The following is a 21,269-nucleotide window of genomic DNA, read 5'->3' as shown; positions in this document are numbered from 1 at the left end:
GTGTGATTAGTGCCTCCTTCCATGTCTCTGGTATTTCTCTTTCTTTAAGGATATTATTCATTACTTCTTGCAATGGAGTCAGCAAGACTGACTCCATTTCTTTATAATAGCTACCAGTAAACCCATCTGGACCTGGGGCTTTCCCTTTTTTTAATTCCTTTATTGCTTCTTTGATTTCTTCTACCTCAATTAGGGCACTCAATTTTCCTTTCTCCACTGTGGAAATCTTTTTTATATTCTTACATTTTAGAAATCTTTCTATTTTTCTCAGATTATTCCTTTCACTGTTTTTAAAAAGTCCTCTGTAGAAATCCAAAAAGGCCTTCCTTATTTCCTTGGGATTATTTATCTCTTCTCCCTCCACCTCGATTTTATTTATTGTGTTCTGTTCCTTCCTTTTTTTAAGCTGCCAAGCTAATAGCTTTCCTGATTTATTAGCATATTCGAAGCTTCTCTGTCTTAATTTTTTGACTTTCCATTCTATTTCCCTATTTATCAACATTGCAAACTGAGATTGTAAAACTTTAATATTCTCTTTTATTCTCTTATTTTTGGGGTTTTTAGTTAATTTTTGTTCGTTGTCCATTATTTGCTGTAGAATTTCATTTTTCCCTTTTTCTCTTTTTTTATTCTTAATTGCACTCTGTTGAATGAAGAAACCCCTCATCACCGCCTTACCTGCATCCCACACCACCTTTGGTTTTATATCATTACCTAAGTTATCCTCGAAGTATTCCTTTAACCTTTTCTGAGCTTTCTCTACTATCTCTAAATCATCTAACAAGTAATCTTTCATTTTCCATCTGTATGATCTTTCTTCCAGCCCTTTCAGTTCCATTTTTACTGGGTTATGATCCGAAATCGTTTTGGCCTGGATCCCCACCCGTATAGATCTTGGTACTAGTTCTGCCGAGGTCCATATCTGATCTAATCTCGAGGATGAGTCATTGGGTTCTGAGTGGAAAGTATATTGTTTTTCCAGAGGGTATTTAAATCTCCAAATATCCACCAAATTACAGTTCTGAACCAATGAGAAGAAGGTTCTGGGTAGCTTTCCTTCTTTGCCCATTCCATCCCTTAACCTGTCCATCTCTAACGACACCACACCATTCATATCTCCCAATAGTATTATTTTCTGATCGACGTATTCAAATAGCTTTCCCTCTAACATCCTATAAAACTCCGATTTGTTATCATTAGGTGCGTATATCCCCACTATTATTAGGTTTTCTCCTTGCCAATTAATTTGAACCGCTACTACCCTCCCTTCTTCATCTTTGAAAATTTGCTGTGCTTCAATTTGTTTTTTGATATAAATAACCACCCCCCTTTTTTTACTTTGGTCTGACGATACAAATTCATTTCCTAATCTTTTATTAATCAAAACTCTTTTATGCTTCCTTGCTATGTGGGTCTCCTGTAAGCAGATAATATCTAAACATTCTTTCTTTAAGATGTACTCGATTTTATTCCTCTTTTTCTTATCATTCATCCCATTAACATTCCAGCTCCAAACTTTTAACACCATGGTAGTTTACCTTTGCAAGAAACTGCTATCTCTCTTTAAACTCTTTCCGCTCCCCCCTCCTCCTCTTCCTCTTCCTCTCCCTCTGTCCTCTCTGTTTCTTCTTCTGAGTCTTTCCTTCCTTCTGCCTCCTCACTTTTATCTTCTTCTTTTTGTATTTTCAGTTCTTTATATTTTCTTAAAAATTTACCGGTTTCTTCTGGACTTGTCAATTTTTGCCTCTTACTCTTGTAAGTGAAGGAAATTCCTTCAGGGAACTCCCATTTAAACTCAATATTATTCCTTTTCAGAGTCTGTACCAGTTCTTTATATGAGTCTCTGCGTTTTAGCAGCCTAACTGGGATGTCTTTGAAAATTATTACGTAATTTCCATCAATATTCAGCCTTTTCCCTCTGTTTTTTTGGAGAATCATATTCCTCATTTCCCTTTCTTTAAATGTAACTAAACAATCTCCTACAAATTTTTTATTTCTGGCTGATTTGGCTTTCAGTCTAAATGCAGATTGTACTGCGTTTGCCATCTCTTCTATTGGAATCTCCAACCAGAGGGCTAATTCTGTTATTAGTTTCTCTTTTATATTTTCACCTTGTAATTCTGGCACGGCTCTTAATCTTAAATTAACTTCCCTCTGTCTTAGTTCATTCATAGCAATTAAGTCTTTCATTTCCTCTTGGTTTTTGTTCAACTCCAAAATCTCAGCTTTTATCTTATCCTCCTCTCGTCTCACATCTTTCATTTCTGATCTTGTCTTTTTCAGACCTTCCTCCACTGCCTGTGTCCTCCTAAATACCTCTTTCAGTTGACCCTTCAATTCGTTAACTGTTTCATCTATCTTTTTGTCCATTTTCCCAATTCTATTGTCTACTTGTTCTAATTTGAGCTCTAAATTTTTCTCACTTTGTTTTATCTCCGCAAACATTCTTAAAATATCTGCTCTAAAGTCTGCTTCTTGTTTGGATCCCTTTCTATCCACTGGTGTTCCCCCTTCTGGTCTTTTTCCCATGTTTGACATTCTTACTTGATTAGGTACAGATACTCAGTAAAATAGAGGATCTTAGTTTCTAGCACCCGTTGAGCAATACCCGTTTGGCCCTTGTGGCCCCGACCCACAGTATTTTAACAGTCCTTAAATAGTCCACGTGGATCAACTTAGTTCCTTTTGCAGTAGACCTTCTTTGGAGGTGTCTTGAAATTCTTAAGTTCTCACAAAAGCAGTGGGGAAGGTACTCTTAGAGAGTTCTTAGAAAGATCTTTTAAATTACAATTGAAGAGTGAAAGTTCACACCTTAATAGACCCTACAATTTAAGCTGGAAGAAGACCAAGAACATGTGTAAAGCAGAAGAAATACACAGAAAAGAAAAGGAAATCCAAGTTGTAGTAATATACTCTGTCCACCAGGTGGCTCTCTCTAATGCTACTCAGCTCCAAAGGCAGTCTCTCTCTGAGGGCAGTCTGGAGAGTCAAGCAGCAGAGGGAGAAAAACTATTTTCCGATCGTTAAGTAGCCATCAGAAATCGTAGATCTTTCCAACTCAGAACTGAGATGTCAGCAGGGAGATGGACGTGCAGAAGAGAGTTATAAACCAGGCTGATCCATACTGCAAAAGTAGGTAGTCTTTGTTAATTAGCCTCTGCAGCGTTTCCGTTTCTCCTAATGGCGTCGGCACTTTCTCTTCCGCTCTCACTTTACTGTAATCAGCACAGAGAAAGACTCCTCCTCCTCCTTCCCCCTCAGTTCATTAGGCGGTTCCAATATAGAAGCTTTACCCTCTGTCCCCTGTTTTAAACAGTCCTATATTTTTTTAATAGGTATCCAAATGCTTTAATAAAAGAGTCTTTCAGGGAAACAAAGCAATCACTAGGGGAACTCACTTTCTTTTCCGCGCTCTGGTGCTTTCCTGCGTGTTCGCTGATTCCGGATAAAGGCTGAACTCCATAAACCGTTTATTTTCCGCCGGGTTTCTCTGTTCCAGAAACGTTGCACCCCTCAAGTTTAGCTTACTCCCCGGTTTCCTATGCTTGAAAGCGGAGCGCTAACCCTCGGCGAGACCGGGGCTTTCCGCTACTTGGGAGGGTGGATATGGCTGCCCTTGACCTGCTGCTCAGCGCCGCCGCTCTCTTCGCCTCTTTTTGAGGTTACCTGACGGCGAGGCGAGCCGCGACCAGTCTCTGCTGGGCCCCTGTACCTCCGGACACCCTCCAGAGGTGTATCTGGGGTGCTTTTCGCCCTTCGGCACCCCCTTTTCCTCCCTTTGTAGGTCGGGATTTTCGCTCTCAACCAAATCCCTTCTCGCTTCGAGGACGCGCTCCACCGGAAGCCGAAATCCACATCCTGGCAAATAGAAGGGGAAGAAATGGAGGCAGTGAGAGATTTTACTTTCTTGGGCTCCATGATCACTGCAGATGGTGACAACAGTCACGAAATTAAAAGACGCCTGCTCCTTGGCAGAAAGGCGATGGCAAACCTAGACAGCATCTTAAAAAGCAGAGACATCACCTTGCCAACAAAGGTCCGTATAGTTAAAGCCATGGTTTTCCCAGTAGTGATGTATGGAAGTGAGAGCTGGACCATCAAGAAGGCTGATCGCCGAAGAATTGATGCTTTTGAATTATGGTGCTGGAGGAGACTCTTGAGAGTCCCATGGACTGCAAGAAGATCAAACGTATCCATTCTTAAGGAAATCAGCCCTGAGTGCTCACTGGAAGGACAGATCGTGAAGTTGAGGCTCCAATACTTTGGCCACCTCAGGAGAAGAGAAGACTCCCTGGAAAAGACCCTGATGTTGGGAAAGATGGAGGGCACAAGGAGAAGGGGACAACAGAGGACGAGATGGTTGGACAGTGTTCTCGAAGCTACAAACATGAGCCTGACCAAACTGCAGGAGGCAGTGGAAGACAGGAGTGCCTGGCGTGCTCTGGTCCATGGGGTCACAAAGAGTCGGACATGACTAAACGACTAAACAACAACAACAACAACAACAACAACAACAACAACAAGATAAGAAAAGTATTGCTGAGTGAGATGAAAGGACCCTCTGGACCAGCACCTTGTTGCCTACAGTGGCCAACCAGATGTGCTCAAAAAGCCCACAAGCAGGACCATGAATGCAATAGCACTCTGACCCTAGAGGTGGAATGTAGCCTTCATGGCTAAGTGATTGATAGACATGGAAGATAAGGCTAACTCTTGAGATAGCTAAATTGGAGGCCACCATTGCACTCTGTACCAGTAGAGGGTATAATTTAATTATGTGCTGTGTAGAGAAGTACTCCATTTTTGTCTGTCCTGAATCTTCAACCATTCAACTTCACTGAATGACCTCAGGCCCTATTATTATGAAAGATTGTGGGGAAGTCTCCTTCTCAACTTTCTCTGCAGCGTGCAGTTTTACACACTTCTCATGTATGGAACTAGCCATAATCAGAGACAACTTAGATGAACTTTAGGCCTATCTAGTAAGGTTTCAGTTGTTGCAAGGAGGTATGTGAACCATGCTATCACTGAAAGTTTGAGCACAGAAGATTTCATGAGCTACCTTTTCTGCAGCTCTTCCAAAACAATTTGTCCTTGTCTCAGCAGCTTAATGGGTCCCTGGTTATTTAGATCTGACCAGCTCTGTATTAGGTTAAGGAAGTATTACTTTCCTCTATTTGCATGTACTTTCTTCCGCTTACTACACACATGTAATACAAACAGGGAAGGAACATTCCAATTACTTCTGTTTTGCTTCACCTTTTCAGATGGAAGTTGTAGCTGACACAGGTCTTCAGTACAAAGGAGAGTTGATAGTTGTCTTACGGTATATCCCCCCTGAGAGGAATTTAACACTTCCCCTAGGAGAAATTCAAGGTAAATATAGATGGGAGCATCCAGCGTTCTCTGGATGATTTGAAATTTGTCATCTTGTGCAGACATAAAACTGCTAGGCTGTAGAATATGGAATTACCTACTGTTCAATTACTTACCAATCTCTGAAGGAATTTCTAGCTACACGTTTTTAATTTTCTGAAGTACTGAGCCCCAACAATAAACCTTTGGGAGCAAGTAGGATGTGTCAGCTTTCCTAAACGAGTGTAACTGATTGTTAGCTGTCAATTCCTCAGCCTTTTGTTACAATTTGATTTTTGGCTCTTCTTGGCTAAGGAGGTTTAGCATTTTCATTGTACAGTACACATAATACTACAGACACATGTTAAACATGTCTGTAGGAGACAGGTATCACCTTCTCTATAAAGGGGCAAAATATGCATTTCTTCTTTTTTTTTTACATGATCTGCTTCTATATTCATGCAGCCAAGAGGTGCAACCCACATTATTATATCCTGGTTTTGCTCCAGTTCACCACCACCCCATAAATGTTTGTGGCCTATTAATTGAAGAATAATCTGTCATGCAGTTTGGTCAGGGCAGAGATCTAGTGTTCTTGATTATCTTTGTCCATCCCTTTATTATCAATCCTTTAAATGTGAGGTATCACACTTGTAGACACATTTACCTTGTCAATGACATCTTCTATTTTACTTTAATAGAAGCTAAATATGGCTACTTGGTTTATTTGATAAACTGCATCATATTTATCTAGGCATGTTTGGGTCCGTAGGTCTTTTTATTCAGATTTATGACCTGATGCAGGAGATGGAAGGATCAACAAAGATTTGTCTTGATGTATGTAATGCTGAGAGATGAGTTATTGAGTTAAGTAAGACTTTTAGATGAGAAATATGAATGCATGGTGTGCAAGTTATTTTCTGCTTAGGAAGGCTAATATGGTTGTTTGGGTGAGCCATAGGGATAAGTGTGAAGTTTCTAATCTGGGATGGCAGTGGGTTATCTAAAATACTGAAGTGTGTTTTTATACACACGCTCTTTAAGCTGGGTAAAGAGGTTTCACCCCATTGGTTTATTTTTAAAATAGGAAAGAAGAACTCTAAGAAGGAAAAGAAGGCAAACCCACAACTGCCGCCAGGAGGCATATTAGAAGTTGTCATCAAGGAAGCCAAGAACTTAACAGCTGTGAAGTCAGGAGGCACTTCTGACACGTTTGTGAAAGGGTATTTCCCCCCCCCTCTCCTTAGCATGCCTGTGGATGTTGAATGTTTCTGCACAGAATCTGACATTTTTATTCAACAATATACTTTTAATTTCTCTCTCTCTCTCTCTCTCTGTGTGTGTGTGTGTGTGTGTGGAATAAACACAAGTCTTGCTCCTTGACGTCCTTCCTGCTGCTTTTCAATACTTTACGTAGAGAAATTATTGAGTGGTCACATCATACATTGGGGAAACACCATTGTGACTAATGCTCTAAATAATTTGGGGTGGGGCTGATGTCATACTTCCATTTGCAGTGGATGACATGGGGTACAACATGGATATTTGGAGGAACCCACTGCTTACGTCATATGAGAACTCTGCATTTGCTCTTACCCTTGCTTCCTGTTCAGTTACCAATTACTGATGCTGATGTCCCACTGTTTTATCCCCTGGTGTTGCACTGACTTCTTTCCAAACCTCTACTAATGAGTATGGTTTTATTACTGTTGCACATTTTTGATAAAAGCTCAGCAATTCCACAATTTCCTTTTTATTGTCACTTGGGCTAGACACCCTGGGTGGTATTTAACTAACTTTTATTCTGAGCAGACCCATTGAAGCTAATGGATCTAACTTGAATCATATTCATTGATTTCATTGCATCTACAGTGGTACCTTGGATTACAACCATAATCTGTTCTGGAGGTCCGGTTGTAAACCAAAACAGGTTGTAACCCAAGGCACGCTTTCGCCAATGGGGCCTCCCCCCCAAAATTGGTTGTAATCCAAAAAAAGCGACACACACTTCCGGGTTTGATGTGGTTGTAATCCAAAATGGTTGTAATCCAAAGCGGTTGCAAACCATGGTACCACTGTACTCTGAGTAGAACTTAGTTGACTAATACCCAAAGGTAAGTCCTGACTTCATGTCTACACAAGGGAAAGAGGATGGGGGTGGAGGAGGAATAAAGAATGCTTGGGAACCAGCTCCTAAAGCTACACTCATTAAAACCTGGTCATTTAAATTACAGTGGAACCTCGTGTTACGTACCACCCTCCTTGTGAATGCCTCGGGTTATGAGCTCCGCTAACCCGGAAGTAGATGCTCCCGGTTGCAAACTTTGCCCCGGGATGCAAGCGGAAGTTGCGCACTGGCAACGCGGCAGTGAGAGGTGCCATTAGCGAAAGCGTGCCTCATGTTACGAGCAGGTTCGACCTCCAGAACAAATAAAGTTTTTAACCGGAGGTACCACTGTAGTGAGTCTCTCTTGTCATTTAGATTGCTTGTGTCATGAAAACCAAACCCATAACGTCTTACTGCTGTCTAACTCTTTTCTCTCCCTTAGGTACCTGCTTCCTGACAACAACAAGGCATCTAAGCACAAAACCCAAGTAATAAAAAAGACCGTGAATCCCCACTGGAACCATACTTTCACTTTTAGTGGCTTGAATCCTAGAGATATACAGAACGTCTGCGTAGAACTCACTGTCTGGGACAAAGAGTCCCTTGCCAGCAATATCTTCCTGGGAGGCGTTCGCCTGAGTCGTGGAGGAGGTAAGAGTAGTGATTTGATTAGACAGGCGATGTCTCTTGCCTCCTTTTGGTGGGTGGGGAACTATTTGGACAGACGTCAAAAGGGCACGGAGGAATCAACAGGTTTTTGTCACGTTTTCATTTCTAGTGTGCGTCAGCTTCCCCCTCCCCAAGAACTCTGCCTGGCCTTCTCTTCCAACCTTTAAGTGGACTTAAAGACTTTATCCCAACAGGCTTACTGATTTTATTACAGGCCCCAAGTATAATTTAATATGATACTATTTTTTAAAATGTTGCAGTGCTTTGGGGCACCCCCAAAATGGAGGTCAACCAATTTCCCCCCCTAGTTGTCCAGTGCTTTACATTTTAGCTATATGAACCACAGCCCTAAATTTAAATAGAGCACTTTGTCTGATTCTTTAGATGTTGCATATGTATAGGTGAAGCACACATTTCATTCGTTGTTTAAAGCTCATTTGTTCTTTTTACCATTAATTTAAAAAGTGGGAATTCAAGACATGGAGCACTCCAGCCTTAAAATGCACCTGCTCCATTTTCATATCCATTAAATTTATTTTAAAAGTAACTTAGTTTTGGGTCTTTTGTGTTTTTTTACTCTTCTCTTCCTTTAGACTTAATCTAACCACATTCTTTAATAGTTTAGGGTTTAGTTTTTCCCCTACATGAAAAGGAAAATAGATTTCAGAGCTATAGGACAGAATACATTGGGCATTTATTTATTTAAAAAATCAATATATTTCTCCGAAGGTGGCAAATGCGCTGACCTTTGCCATGTTTTGCAATTTCCAGGTTTCAGTAACGGCAAAGAAGTTGACTGGATGGATTCTCAAGGAGAGGAGCAACTTCTCTGGCAAAGAATGATTGATTGTCCTGGGGATTCTGTGGAAGGTGTATTAATGCTGAGATCTAGCATGGGAAAGCGCAGACTCTGAGAGGGGCTATGCGTAGGCACAGAAATAACTCCAGGTATTTCGCTTGTACAATTAATTACAGGGTGGTATGATGAAAGCCGACCTGCCATGGAGCAGCTCCTGGTGTAATTTGCACATGTAAAATAGGGAAAACAAGGACTTTCGGTCAACTTGGACTTTCAACTCTCTTGAAACGGATTATAAATGCATTCAGCACTTTCCTGCGATTCTTATCATTGTGTTTCCTACTGTGACTGAGTGGATGGATTAAGTTCTTTTAAAATTTTCTACAAAACCCTAGTTCAAGCAGCTCCTGTAGATTGTTATTATTTCAAGACATGGTTGCGTTTTCACAGGAGAAATGTGATTAGTAGGCCCAAAAGTGCTTTGTGATACTGTATAGGCCAATTCAGTTCAAGCCCATTTCAAGTAAGTGTAATGGTTGGAAGATGCAAAGGGGATGGGTGTCAGATTGCAGACAAGCTGCAACAATAATTAGTTCCATCTACTTTCCCTTCCAAGTTCTGCATGTTCATATTCTTGAATGGTTCCCAGAAGTGGCTTTGGTAATAAGCAGTTAAGGAATCCCTACTTCCTCACTCAGAAGCGGAATGGCTATTTGGGGGGTGGGGGGTGGTTTAGAGACCAGGAGAATTTGCTGACATAAACATTTCAAGAGTCCCCACAAAACTCAGTGGTTGTGCCACTGTCCAAACAGGACACTCATAACAATTGGACAGAAGAAATTGCCATTAAGGGTTGCATCCAGTGCTGCTATTCTGCTAGCGCAGCAGGCCTCCACTTACGCAACGTACCTTTTCCTCCCCCTACAGTCTAAAAATCTGCTCCAGAGAGTTGGAAGATTCTACAGAGTAGATTTTGAGGGGGTGTGGGGAGAGGAGAGGAAGTCTCATTGTGCTGGCAAAACTGGATACCACCCTACGTTTCTACGTATAACCAAGTTAATTCTTCCCAGGACTTTGACACCTTCAGAGCAAAATAATTAATGAACATTCCTGAGTTAGTTGAAAGCTATCAAGCAGATAATCAAATCTGTGTCCTAAAACAGGGTTGTTAGTGCCTACTAAACTTTTTAAAAATAGCCTGTACCAAGTAACTGCACTGCACTAAGATTTAAGCTGTTTGCTGCTAATATATTTAACTTAAACCTCCTTCCCTGTTGTAAGGAATTGAATGATCAATTATTCCCCTTTACCCCAAACCCCCTTTAAGCACTTGAAAACTGTAATATTAATATCCATCACCACCCTCATCCCTTTCCTCAAGTTGTGCATACCTACTACTTTCAGCTTTTTGTTATTGTATTGTATTTGTTTTCTAAGTCAGGGGTGGCTAGGCTAACCTGAGATCCTCCAATCAGCTGTAACCCAACTCATGCCATTCCTGACTACTGGCCATGCTGGCTGGGGCTGATGGGAATTGAAGTCCAAACATCTGGAAGGTCATATGTTAGCCACGCCTGATACAGGCCTTAAAGTACATTAGTCAGAGTAGGATGTGAAGCAGATTTGAAGTACAGCCTTGACGATATATTTCTTCTTCTTTCATAAAGCTCTGGTTCAGTCCAAAGATGTGGTGCATTAATCCTGCTGTGAACCGTTCACCACCCAGCTCCTCAGTCACTGGAACTCAAATGGCACATAGTCAGTGCTCCTGCTGAGTAGCTTCAGGCAGTACATTGCGCTGAAGAATTCAAAGGGTGCAATGCTGTGCCTTTTCCATTTTAATTTGGCTGAAGGAGAATAGGAGCATTCAATTTGAAGAACTGCATTGGAAGTGCACTTTGACTTGTAGTCTACTTTGGTTTGCTTTCTTTTGAAGATAACTGTGAATACTGTGCCACTAAAGCAAATAGCAGAGCAGTGAGCAATAGGATCTTCACACTGTCGGGAGGCCCCAACTGCTGTATTAGTTATTGGTGATACATTGGTTGCTTCTGTGGCAAAAGCTGACATGCAATTGTGAACCATACTTCTGGCAGGGAGGGTGGCTCTCAAATGGTGTCCATGGCAGCACAACCATTTCAAATAAACATAGGCTCTTGGGTGAGGGCCATATGTCTCTGTGGCTCTTGCCAGATGTACTGCCCAAGTCATTATTTGTACCACTAAAGCGAAAGCTGAGCCCTGAAGTGCAAGCCCTGTCATCTGAGAGTTAGGATGTCATTGACTTTGGTGGAATTTATGAACATAGGAAGCTCTCTTAAGAGTCAGACCACTGGTCCATCTAGCTCTCTGCTGATAACTTTACCCAGCAGCAGTTCTCCAGTGTCTTAAAAGGACCATCTTTCCCACAGTAAAACAATAATAATTATGTTTAGAAATGTGAGAGACCTTTTGCATGTAGAGCAATATACTCAAATACTGAGTTACGGGGACACACACATGGTAAATTTCTCTTTACCAAGACTTTCAGTTACACATTCTTAACGAAATCAAGCTCCCACTTATTTGTTGTTGTTTTTAAAAAAACCAACACTGGCTTTTGCACCAAAAGAAGTACTGTACTCCAACTAGATGTGCATAGACTTTTTTGCACTTCAGTAACTAAAGTTAAAAAAAAAAATCCTTTGGCTTTGTGGCATGGTATACGTACAGAGAGGAAGATTTTTGAAAATATATTAAAAATGGCTGAAACGCAGCATGTGAATCAGACCTCATTTAAGTCTTAGTGGGTGAAGAGATGAGGCACAGCAGTGATTCAGAAGAAGCACAACAGGTCCATTTCTGTGTTCAAAAATCACTTTTTCCATTTGAAAACTGCAGTCGTTGCCATAAAATGGTATCGATACTAGGTGAAACTGGATACTGTAAATACCAACAGCAACCCAAAAGGCTAGGTTTGTGGCTGGTGCATGAATGGACAAAATGAAGTGTGGCAATCTGTTTTCCATTTAACCATTTTGTATCCCACAGGGTAGAGATGAATTCAGTAGAGCAGGTATGGTGGCAGCTTTCAAACTTTTCCTGTCTCTTCATATTGCCCCGCAACCAGATCATAGAATCTCATAACAGTATTGTTACAATTTCTTTCTCTCTCTTTTTTGCATTTAACTACACCAGTTTTGTAATTTCCCAGCTTATAGATAGATGTGAATAGCATTTTAAAGACCCAAAGTCAGAAAGTACAAAAAAAGACCAGACTTCCACTTTTCAAATCTGAGAACCTCCCAAAATTCACAAATTTCATCTGTCTTACCACCACCCAAAAAAAGGTCTCTTTAGTTGAGACACACAGTTTGTTTGCTAAACACAGGTCTCACACACTGCTGTGTTTCACATGCGCCTACTGGGTTTCCTGGCAATGGTGTGGATACTTGGATATAAAAATAGTAGATCCTCTAAAAAAATCAGGATCAGGGGTTACTAATCTGTGGTCTTCCAGATGCTGCTGGACACCAGCTCCTCCCCATCTCTATCACCCATTCTGGCTGCAGCTCATGGGAGTCCAACAGACTTTGAAGTGCCAAATGGTGGTCATCCCTTGCTCTAAGTGAAGATGTTTTCTTTTGTAACTTTACCAGACAATGCTGTTCGGTCTGCACCAAAAGTCCATGGGGATACTGCCTTCTGACTGGCACAAGTAATGTTCTCTCTAGCACACCATGGAATAACCACCTCATACCACCAGGCTCCAACTTTTAAGAAGACAATGGGGTTGATTCATTCCCCTGCTTGAACCTTAAGAGGTTGACTAGCACAACTCAACTGTGGCAATAAATTATGCTAACTGTTTGCTTTAACTACTGTCCTGTAGAATTTTATCCTGCTAGTCTTCAGATGGCTTTGGCAGCGTGTTAAAAACATCCATGTAAGTTAGATTATTATTATTTCATCAGCAAAAATGCTTTGTTATGTGCAATGTCTTTCTAATGTATTTTTTCCTGTTGTCTCATTTGGAACAATTATGTTGCGCATGAACTGTATTATGTTAAACCCTATCAAAAGTCAGCCAGAACTCCCCCCCCCCCCATGCAGGCTTGCTTTAGTGTACATTCCTATGTATTTATACAGACTTATGGATTGTGGGGGGGAAAGACTGGCTTCATTTGCAGTTAGTGTAAAAGGTCTTATTTTTGTGTGCAATTAAAATATTTCACCATGTTAAAATTCCGATCTGTGCACAAGCTGAATTTTTAAAGAGGGACTCCTCTAGCTCAATCATGTGGATCCTGTAGCCCTCTTGGTGGCAGGACCCCCAGGCCTCCCCAAGGCTTTGATCATTAGCCATGTTGGCTGGGGATGAAAGGAGCTAGTCCAGCAACAGCTGGAGGGCCAGAGGTTCCCCACCTCAATTCTAGGTCACTGTTTCCCAGTGTAGGCAGGTGTTGCCTTTGCTGACCTCTTTGGCAACATGTTTTCTCTCCTCTATAATAAGTCATTCTAACCCTCAGCTATAGTAAAATTGCAAAATGCTGCAAAATAGAACAGAGATGGGTACTTGTTAGTGCACGGGTCCTCATGGGATAAGAAAATAATCTTTGCTGATGAGCTACATTTATTTTCATAAAATATATTAGATTCAACCCAAGGGGATATTGTTTAAGACTCCCTGTGGGTGATTTTCTGCTCACAGGATGCTAAGGGTGTGAAATAGAACTGGTGCAAATTGTGTCCCTCCTGCCATTGGCTCAAAGGCTCTTTTATGATCAGAAGGGTTTTTTTCCCCATTTGTGGAAGAACATGTCTGGAGCCAACTCTACTTATTGATGATTATTCTTTAAATTTAAGAATTATCCTTGCGGGAGAAAAGTCTAGTGAGAGTAGCAAAGTTTAAGGGAATTCACCCTCCCCTGTTAAATACTATGAAATGACTCTAGCATTGATTACTTAGTAGCCTAGCTTTAGAATATTAAGTTGGTTTTTCATGCCAACCTTCTGCAAGCTGGTGGTCTCCAGGTGGTTGTTAAGATGGGTGATGTTAGGTTTTCAACATTGCTATGTATCACCAGACCGAACATCACACTCTGGCGAAACACTGCAATGTTGAAACAAGCTGCATTGGCCCCAGCCTGTGAGGCGCGGGCTGAAACTGCTGCAGCTCTCACCATGGGAGCTGGGGCAGTTTCACCCCATGGGGCGAAGGGGCTCCTGCCTCCCGGCTGATGTCTCTGTTGAAGAGCAGGCAGCCACATGCCCTTGAATGGAGATGTTTAAAGGAGCCCCACCCTGCCTCCAACTCGCACCAGCTGTGGGCAGGGCTCCCTCCGCCTTTGCCGGTGTCAGGGGCAGACAAGCTATCTCTTTCTCCTGGGAGAGAGACAGAGGAAGCCCTACTGATGGAAACTGACAGGCTGCATCTGCAGGGCTCCCTCAAGTACAACGGACCCTGTCTCCAGTTGGCCCAAGCCAGAGGCCAAATGGGGCTCCGTTGAGGAGCAGGAGCTGCACGCCCCTGAAAGGATAAGTTTAAAGGAGCCACCTGCCCGAGTGGGCAGCCGAGGAAGAAACAAGCTACATCAGCCCTGGCCAATGTAGCTTGTTCCTCTCTCAGTGGTATGAGGACCAGAGGCGGTGGTATATTTTGGGTGAAACCACCACTGCTCCAGAGTCCCTCTGCCGCAGCTTGTCTCTCCTTCATGTGCTGGGTGCTGGTGGCAGAGGGACTCAGCAGAGGCAGTTTCACCCACAATATACTGCTGGGTGAAGCAGCCACCACTTCTAGTCCTGGGTGATGTATCAATACATCGCCAAGGCCTACTCCCATCATCCCAGAGCATTTGTCATGCATGGCTGATGGGAGCTGTAGTCCCCAAACATTTGCAATAATAATAATAATAATAATAATTTATTATTTATACCCCGCCCATCTGGCTGGGTTTCCCCAGCCACTCTGGGCGGCTTCCAAAAGAATATTAAAATACTATGATACATCAAACATTAAAAGCTTCCCTAAACAGGGCTGCCTTCAGATGTCTTCTAAAAGTCTAAACAAAAAGTTGTGGGAACAACATTTAAAAATGGTTAACGACATTACTTCTTTGGTAAATTAGAAAACAAACTAAGCCACAGGCTGCAGTTCCTGCCTTATGCCCTGCCCCAGAATGAAGGAGTATAGCCAGAAAAGAGAAGCTGCAGCTACTAATTATAAACTTTGCCAAATGAACTTTGATAATCAAGACATAATTCTCTATTTATTTCTTTGCCTCCATTCCTTGGGAGTATCTTAAATATAATGCCTTTGCATTGTCTGTAGTTACTCTATACCCAAATGCTTAAGATTAAAACCATAAACTGCAAAACAACATCTTTATTAAAGATCTGTAAAAAGAAAAGGAAACATTTACACAGGGAGCAGCGTTCAAAGGCATTCCTGGAAACCTAACCAAGGTAATTTGATATTTTCATTCTCTTCTAAAGATTTTCTTAGAAATCTCTGGAAATAGTGAAGAGGCATTATGTAAAATGCTAAAGAAAGGAAGCTCCACAACACACTCACAAAGCTAAACACAAACATACATTCATTTTTTAAAAAAAAAAGAATCTGTACATCAGTGACTTCCATAATACCATGCTTTGTGTAGTAGCACCAGAGGGCAGGGAGGGCAGCAACATACCGCCACGCAAATGGCTGTAATCCAGACTCAGGGACAGGACTGGCCAGCTTCTGCTTGCAGTTTCATTTCTTCTTTTCTCAAAGGGAAAGTATCAATGAGAGCAAAGAGCTCAGCAGGAGTCGCTGGGAAAGGATATCGTTCTTTGTCCACACCATGTTTATCAACCACCACCATATTGAAGTTATAGTGGGGAATGCGGAGCAACAACCTGACAATATGAAGAGAGAAGCAGTTGGTTTGCTTTTAAAATAAGCAGCTACATTACATGTATGGTCACAGAGGTGTAGCATAGGCCATTGCCCTGAGCACCTTTTGCTCCTCACGCTGCCCCTGCCAGCCCCATGCTGCTTTGAAAGTCCGAACCCACATCCGAGCTTTGCAAAGCAGCGTGGGCCTAGCAGGTACCCTTCTAATCAGTCCAATCCTAACTGATTGAAGGACATATACCTGCCCTGTTGTGTTCCCTGCACCCCGGGCACTATGAAGACATGCTCTGCCGCTATGTGGCCATAACTATCCATTGCAATGAAGTATGAGAAAGAACAATCCCCTTTTTTCAGATTTTTTTAAAGTCAAAGATTATGTACAACTGGACTCTCAGCCACAGCCAGCCAGTCAATATACAATTTAGACCATGAATTAAAAAGACAACTGTCCAATATTGGAATGAAAGCTGCTACAGTCAATCTTGCACAAGTTATCGTGTTACATCTATAAAAATTTCTCAATATTTTGTCCACTGGTGTGTTTTTTTCCAGAAGGACCATGCCTTCTGTTTTTATCACTGTGTTGGGCAGCCTGCCCATCCCTACTTCCTCTTTACAACCCTGGCAGTAAGCAGCACCAGCCACTGATGCAGTGCTGAAAACTCCATCATTTCCCTACTCTTCCAAATGACTGGTACAGGCTTAGTGGGACCACTACATTCCTATGAGCAGAAAAGACCCTAACTCTGAAACACAGTGCAAACTGACCTTGTGCAACACATCTGTGCTGAGGAAAAGTAGAACAACAACTGGTTTCCCTTGCAATAGGTGGAAATAGGGTTTGCAATAGCATGATCCTGCCAATTATGTCCTGGTTTATCAATATGAGCTATGACGCTCCATTGTGGAATGAAGCAGCTGATCCCCTTACTGTGCAATGGAGAGGTAGCTAACCTGGGGCGCTCCTGATGTTGGGTCCAACTGCCACTGTAGTTAATGGTCAAATGGCTGGAGTTAGACTCCAGCAACATCGGAGGGCCAGAGGTTTGCCACCCTGATATAGTGGCAATTTGAACATCCCATTTGTACAGCTCTAAGCATAGGAAAAGCGCATCCTCTGTAGACTCCAGACCTGTAATAAGTAGAGCAGCATTTCCACCTCCACCTGCCATGGAAGAAGCATGTACGGTAATGTAGCTGTTTATCATATAACTTTTGAGTCTACAAAGGCAGGCTTTTATGTGGGCTGGAGGACACAGTAATTGGTATAAGGCAGAGCTCTGCCTCAGAAAAATGGATTGCAAGATTAAACATCAGAACAGGCATATTCTTTCTATACACTGCTTGGTGACTATAAAACTTGCACCACATCTCCTTGAGAAATATTCTCCAACTCATGCAGAATTCAACTCATGCAGAATTTCTGTTCAGGGATGCTGTTTGCTCAAGGGAATCTCACATTCAGTTTTATTTTAAACAAATATTGTGCTTCCCTAAAAATGCAATCAAGACATTAAAGGGCAATATTGGGGTGGGGGAACTATTCTGGATTATTATCAACAAAAAGAGTTTTTAATTTACCTGAGTTGCAAAGCCAGCGCAGGAGGCATCAGTCTCAAGCCTATTCTTCCCAGCTGTGCTGGATAGACTCCAACCAACTCAATCACGGTCACGTGCCGGAGATCTAAACCACACAGCGCTGGCTAAAGTAATCAAGATATGAATTGGAGATAAACATCAAGTGGATTAATCGTAATGGGAGTTTCTGCAATGTGTGCTTATTATTATGGTTCTGTAATGTTAGGGACTCTCGAGACATAAAAGTTAATGCACTGTTAAAGACATGGTTCATCTACACTATTTTGGGAGCTAAAGTGGAGCTGTGCCTCACCTGCAGCATTCCCAATTGCAATCTATAGAAGTAATTGGCTGCAGTCGGAGTGGATATAATGAGCAGCCTCCGTTTCTCATAAAACTGGTCCAGGAGGGCTGCTGCGGTCCTCACACCAACATTAATGTTCATGGCTGAAATTACAAGCAAGAAGACAATGATGATCATCATAACAGACCTGTTTTCAACCTTTAGCAGCTGCAGATAATGGCAACTGATTTGGTCATGGAAGCCAAAAGGGGACAGAGCAGATTGAAAGAATCAAGAATGTTCTCAACTCAACACCAAGGTTTTAAATGGTAGCTCAATTCTTAACAGCAACAGAAAACTCAAAAGCAAGATGTGCAACCTGAGCCTATGCATTTTAAACATAAGCAAATCCCTCTGGTTTCAACTGAATTCACTCCCAAATAAAGCTCTGAAGGGTTATAGCCTTAGATCTTTTCTGGATTATCAGAAATTTGCATAAATTCAGGAAATGCACAGTTGTTGTTCATTTCCGGTAGAGGATCTGGATAAATTCTGCTGCAGATACTTGTGTTGCAGAGATGTTATTTTTTCCAGCATTCAAACCAGCATGTAAACATGTCATGGTGATTATTGAAAATGGGCTTGTGGTGGCATACATTACAAGCACTCACTTTGAATAACTAACCCCCCACCTATTTGTGTCATTAGTTCATGAGGCAAACTTTGACATGGGCAGGCAAACTGTGAACTTCCATATGTTGTAGGACTCCAGTGTCTATCAGACTTAGCCAGGAAATCAGGGATGATGAGAATTATGATCCAACAGAAGCTAGAAGGCCACATCCAACAGAAGCTAGAAGGCTTCAAGAGATTCAAATAAGGAAAGCATTAAATCAAGGCTTCAATACGCAAGAGATTCAAATAAGGCAAGCATTCAATCAAGGCTTCAATACGCAAGAGATTCAAATAAGGCAAGCATTCAATCAAGAGAAGTCTTGACCTGACACCACACAGGCTCACAGAGTGAGTGGGGTCCTTGAAGCCTGTTTCATGCACAATCACCCAGCCAATGCCTGTGATTACTGGGACACATTTTAGGGATTGGACGCAATGCTACCTCTGCACACAACATTAAGTTATGCCAAATATTATGACATTATACTGGCATATTGGTGCATCACATTCTAAACTTATGAGAATACCTTTACTGAGTTACAACCATTGGTTCATCAAAGGTTTCTCTACTCTTTCTGGTACCACCTCTCCAGAATCTGAGGCAAGATTTCTCCTATCCTTTAAGATATTTTAGCTAGCCATGCTGAGGGTTAAACCTGGTGCCTGGCTTGGGCTCCTCCCTGCTACACACAGCTCTTAGGAAGTCTGCTAGCCATTAATGATACAGATGTTCATAATACTTAAGTGCTCTGCATGCATATCTTGCCAAGTATCTTGGATCTAGAAGCCAGAATACAGGAAAAGAATCACACTTAAATCTTTTCACTCACAACCTGCAACAAATTACTGCTTCTTCCAGATGCTAAGTGGTATCTACTTTGCAAAATCTGCACATGTTTTGAGTTGGCAGGAGAATGTGGGCGGATGTTTAGTAATCAATTCCTATCAAGAAAGAGAAAGAGATCAATAGAATGAGAACAGGAGAGAGATGCAAAGAAATCTCAAGCCAGAGAAAGGAAATCCGTATATAATGGATGTAGCACAGACAGCTCTTTAATGTGTGTGTTAAGTAAAGCTGCTTCTTTTAGATATCCAGGCAGAGCTCCCCAGCACCCTTGCCTACTAATGCTACATTGCAAGCTGTTTCTAAACATGAATATGAGTTTTTAAAACAGCTTGTAATGGGGAATATAAAACTGGTGATTAGGAAATAGCATAAAAGCCTCACTGCATTTATGCAACTTCCCACAAGCTTCTGTGGGTCAGGGTGACTGAACACCTCTGGAAAAAGTGAGAAATGTATTGGCATTAACATAATAAAATACTGCATTCAGGCTTAGCCACAGATTTGTATCTCATGTCATCTTCAATAGACAGGTAAGCTTTATAACACGGAGATCATTATTCATTAGCAACATCTCATTTGCTTAACCCTGCATAAACAGCTTGCTAGCCAAAACCCAGTGAACAATTGTAAAGTGTTGAAGCATGTGGAACAATTACAATGTTTGTGCTAAGCAAGTCTTCCCACAATACACATCATCCTGCCACCCCACGTGCTGCTCTTTTACTGGAATTATTCATCACGTACGTGTACAGGTTGGCTCCGTTCCTGACCAGCCTAAATTGTACTGACAAACTCGTGCTGGACTTCCCTGCAATTCGTATCCACCAATGCAGGAAAATTCACAGGTTGCGCCATAATTATCCCCGTCACCAGAACATTTTATGTAGCCATTTTCTGGAGCATTCAGTTTTCCACAACGTCTGACTGTAAACACAAAATGCGGAGCACTCAGTGAGTCATTTTATCTCCTAATACATCACTTCTATGAAATGAAAATGCAATTGCATGGGCTTTGGTTTTTTTTTAGCCTTCAAGAGACATCAGCATCTTTTGATTTTATAATCAGTTTGACATATAGATTCATTAACACACACAGGTGTGTCATTCACATACATTAACTGATGCATGGTATAGCCAGATATTCCTTATATTGTTAATAGCCCTGAGCTTATGCTACATCAACATGGCAGAGTTTAGACCTAGCACAGTCTATTGCTAATGAATGGAATAATGCTAATTGCTGCAATATGCAAGCACCATAGCTTCTAATACAACCTCTATATTACCAATTTCCTCTTGCTCATCCAGTGGCACAAGACTTCCCCCAAGAGCCATTTAGTGGCACAACAGCTAGAACTGTGGGTCCGGCTCTCTGCCTGTTTTTCCAAAGTATACATAGCAAGGGGGCTGCTCTGTTCCACTGCCCAAGCAGGGGACATTGCATAACCAGACTCTGCAGAAGACATTGCTATGTGCCAAACAGCCCAGTACTTTTATGGTGCTAATTTTCTTATTGGTTGGTTCTGTGATTTTAATGTTATGATTTTAACAACAGTATTGCTATTTATTTATTTATTTATTTTTGCAAAATGCCCAATTTGGTGAAGGGTAATGGCAGCAGCAGCAGTAGTAACAAAGTGTGAACAATTCCAGTTGCGCATCAGCCACTAATCTTGAACATCTAACTCTCAGACAGGCTATTCTGTATGTATAAGCCATTTCTTAAGCAATGCTTCCTCCAACACTAAAACCAAGGGCATTCCACTAATTATTCGTAGCCGCTCTTATCAGCGACATACCCTGGTAGAACTCAAACTGGTGAAGATGGAACCATTCACAAGGGCTCTTTTTGGCACCTCTCGCCTAGCTATCTTCAAAAATTGTGGAACATAGTTTTAATTACAGTGGTATCTCAGGTTACAGACGCTTCAGGTTGCAGACTCCGCTAACCCAGAAATAGTACCTTAGGTTAAGAACTTTGCTTCAGGATGAGAACAGAAATTGTGCTCCGGCAGCATGGCAGCAGCAGGAGGCCCCATTAGCTAAAGTGGTACCTCAGTTAAGAACAGACCTCCAGAA

General features: G+C 41.7%; 2 protein-coding genes across 7 annotated transcripts in view; one reads left to right on the top strand and one right to left on the bottom strand.

Annotated features, from left to right (window-relative positions):
• SYTL5 (synaptotagmin like 5) overlaps positions 1-9,251 on the top strand; it is a 75,390-nt gene extending 66,139 nt beyond the window's left edge. For all 5 annotated transcript variants that reach the window (XM_081004374.1, XM_081004370.1, XM_081004372.1 and 2 more), the window contains 4 exons: positions 5,268-5,376; positions 6,443-6,578; positions 7,905-8,113; positions 8,903-9,251. In XM_081004374.1, coding sequence (XP_080860500.1) covers positions 5,268-5,376; positions 6,443-6,578; positions 7,905-8,113; positions 8,903-9,045 — 597 coding nt within the window. In that variant the 3' untranslated portion in view covers positions 9,046-9,251. The remainder of the gene's footprint in view (positions 1-5,267; positions 5,377-6,442; positions 6,579-7,904; positions 8,114-8,902) is intronic.
• A 6,028-nt stretch (positions 9,252-15,279) lies between these two features.
• Positions 15,280-21,269, bottom strand: part of SRPX (sushi repeat containing protein X-linked) — a 31,743-nt gene continuing 25,753 nt past the window's right edge. For both annotated transcript variants that reach the window (XM_081004377.1, XM_081004378.1), the window contains 4 exons: positions 19,935-20,114; positions 17,699-17,832; positions 17,389-17,510; positions 15,280-15,809 (listed from right to left, as the gene is read on the bottom strand). In XM_081004377.1, coding sequence (XP_080860503.1) covers positions 15,629-15,809; positions 17,389-17,510; positions 17,699-17,832; positions 19,935-20,114 — 617 coding nt within the window. In that variant the 3' untranslated portion in view covers positions 15,280-15,628. The remainder of the gene's footprint in view (positions 15,810-17,388; positions 17,511-17,698; positions 17,833-19,934; positions 20,115-21,269) is intronic.

This window comes from Podarcis pityusensis (genome assembly GCF_964106645.2).
Source record: "Podarcis pityusensis genome assembly, chromosome: 4".
Taxonomy (NCBI): Eukaryota; Metazoa; Chordata; class Lepidosauria; order Squamata; family Lacertidae; genus Podarcis; species Podarcis pityusensis.
The sequence above is the reverse complement of the archived record's forward strand: the minus strand, read 5'-3'. Positions and strand labels throughout refer to the sequence as shown.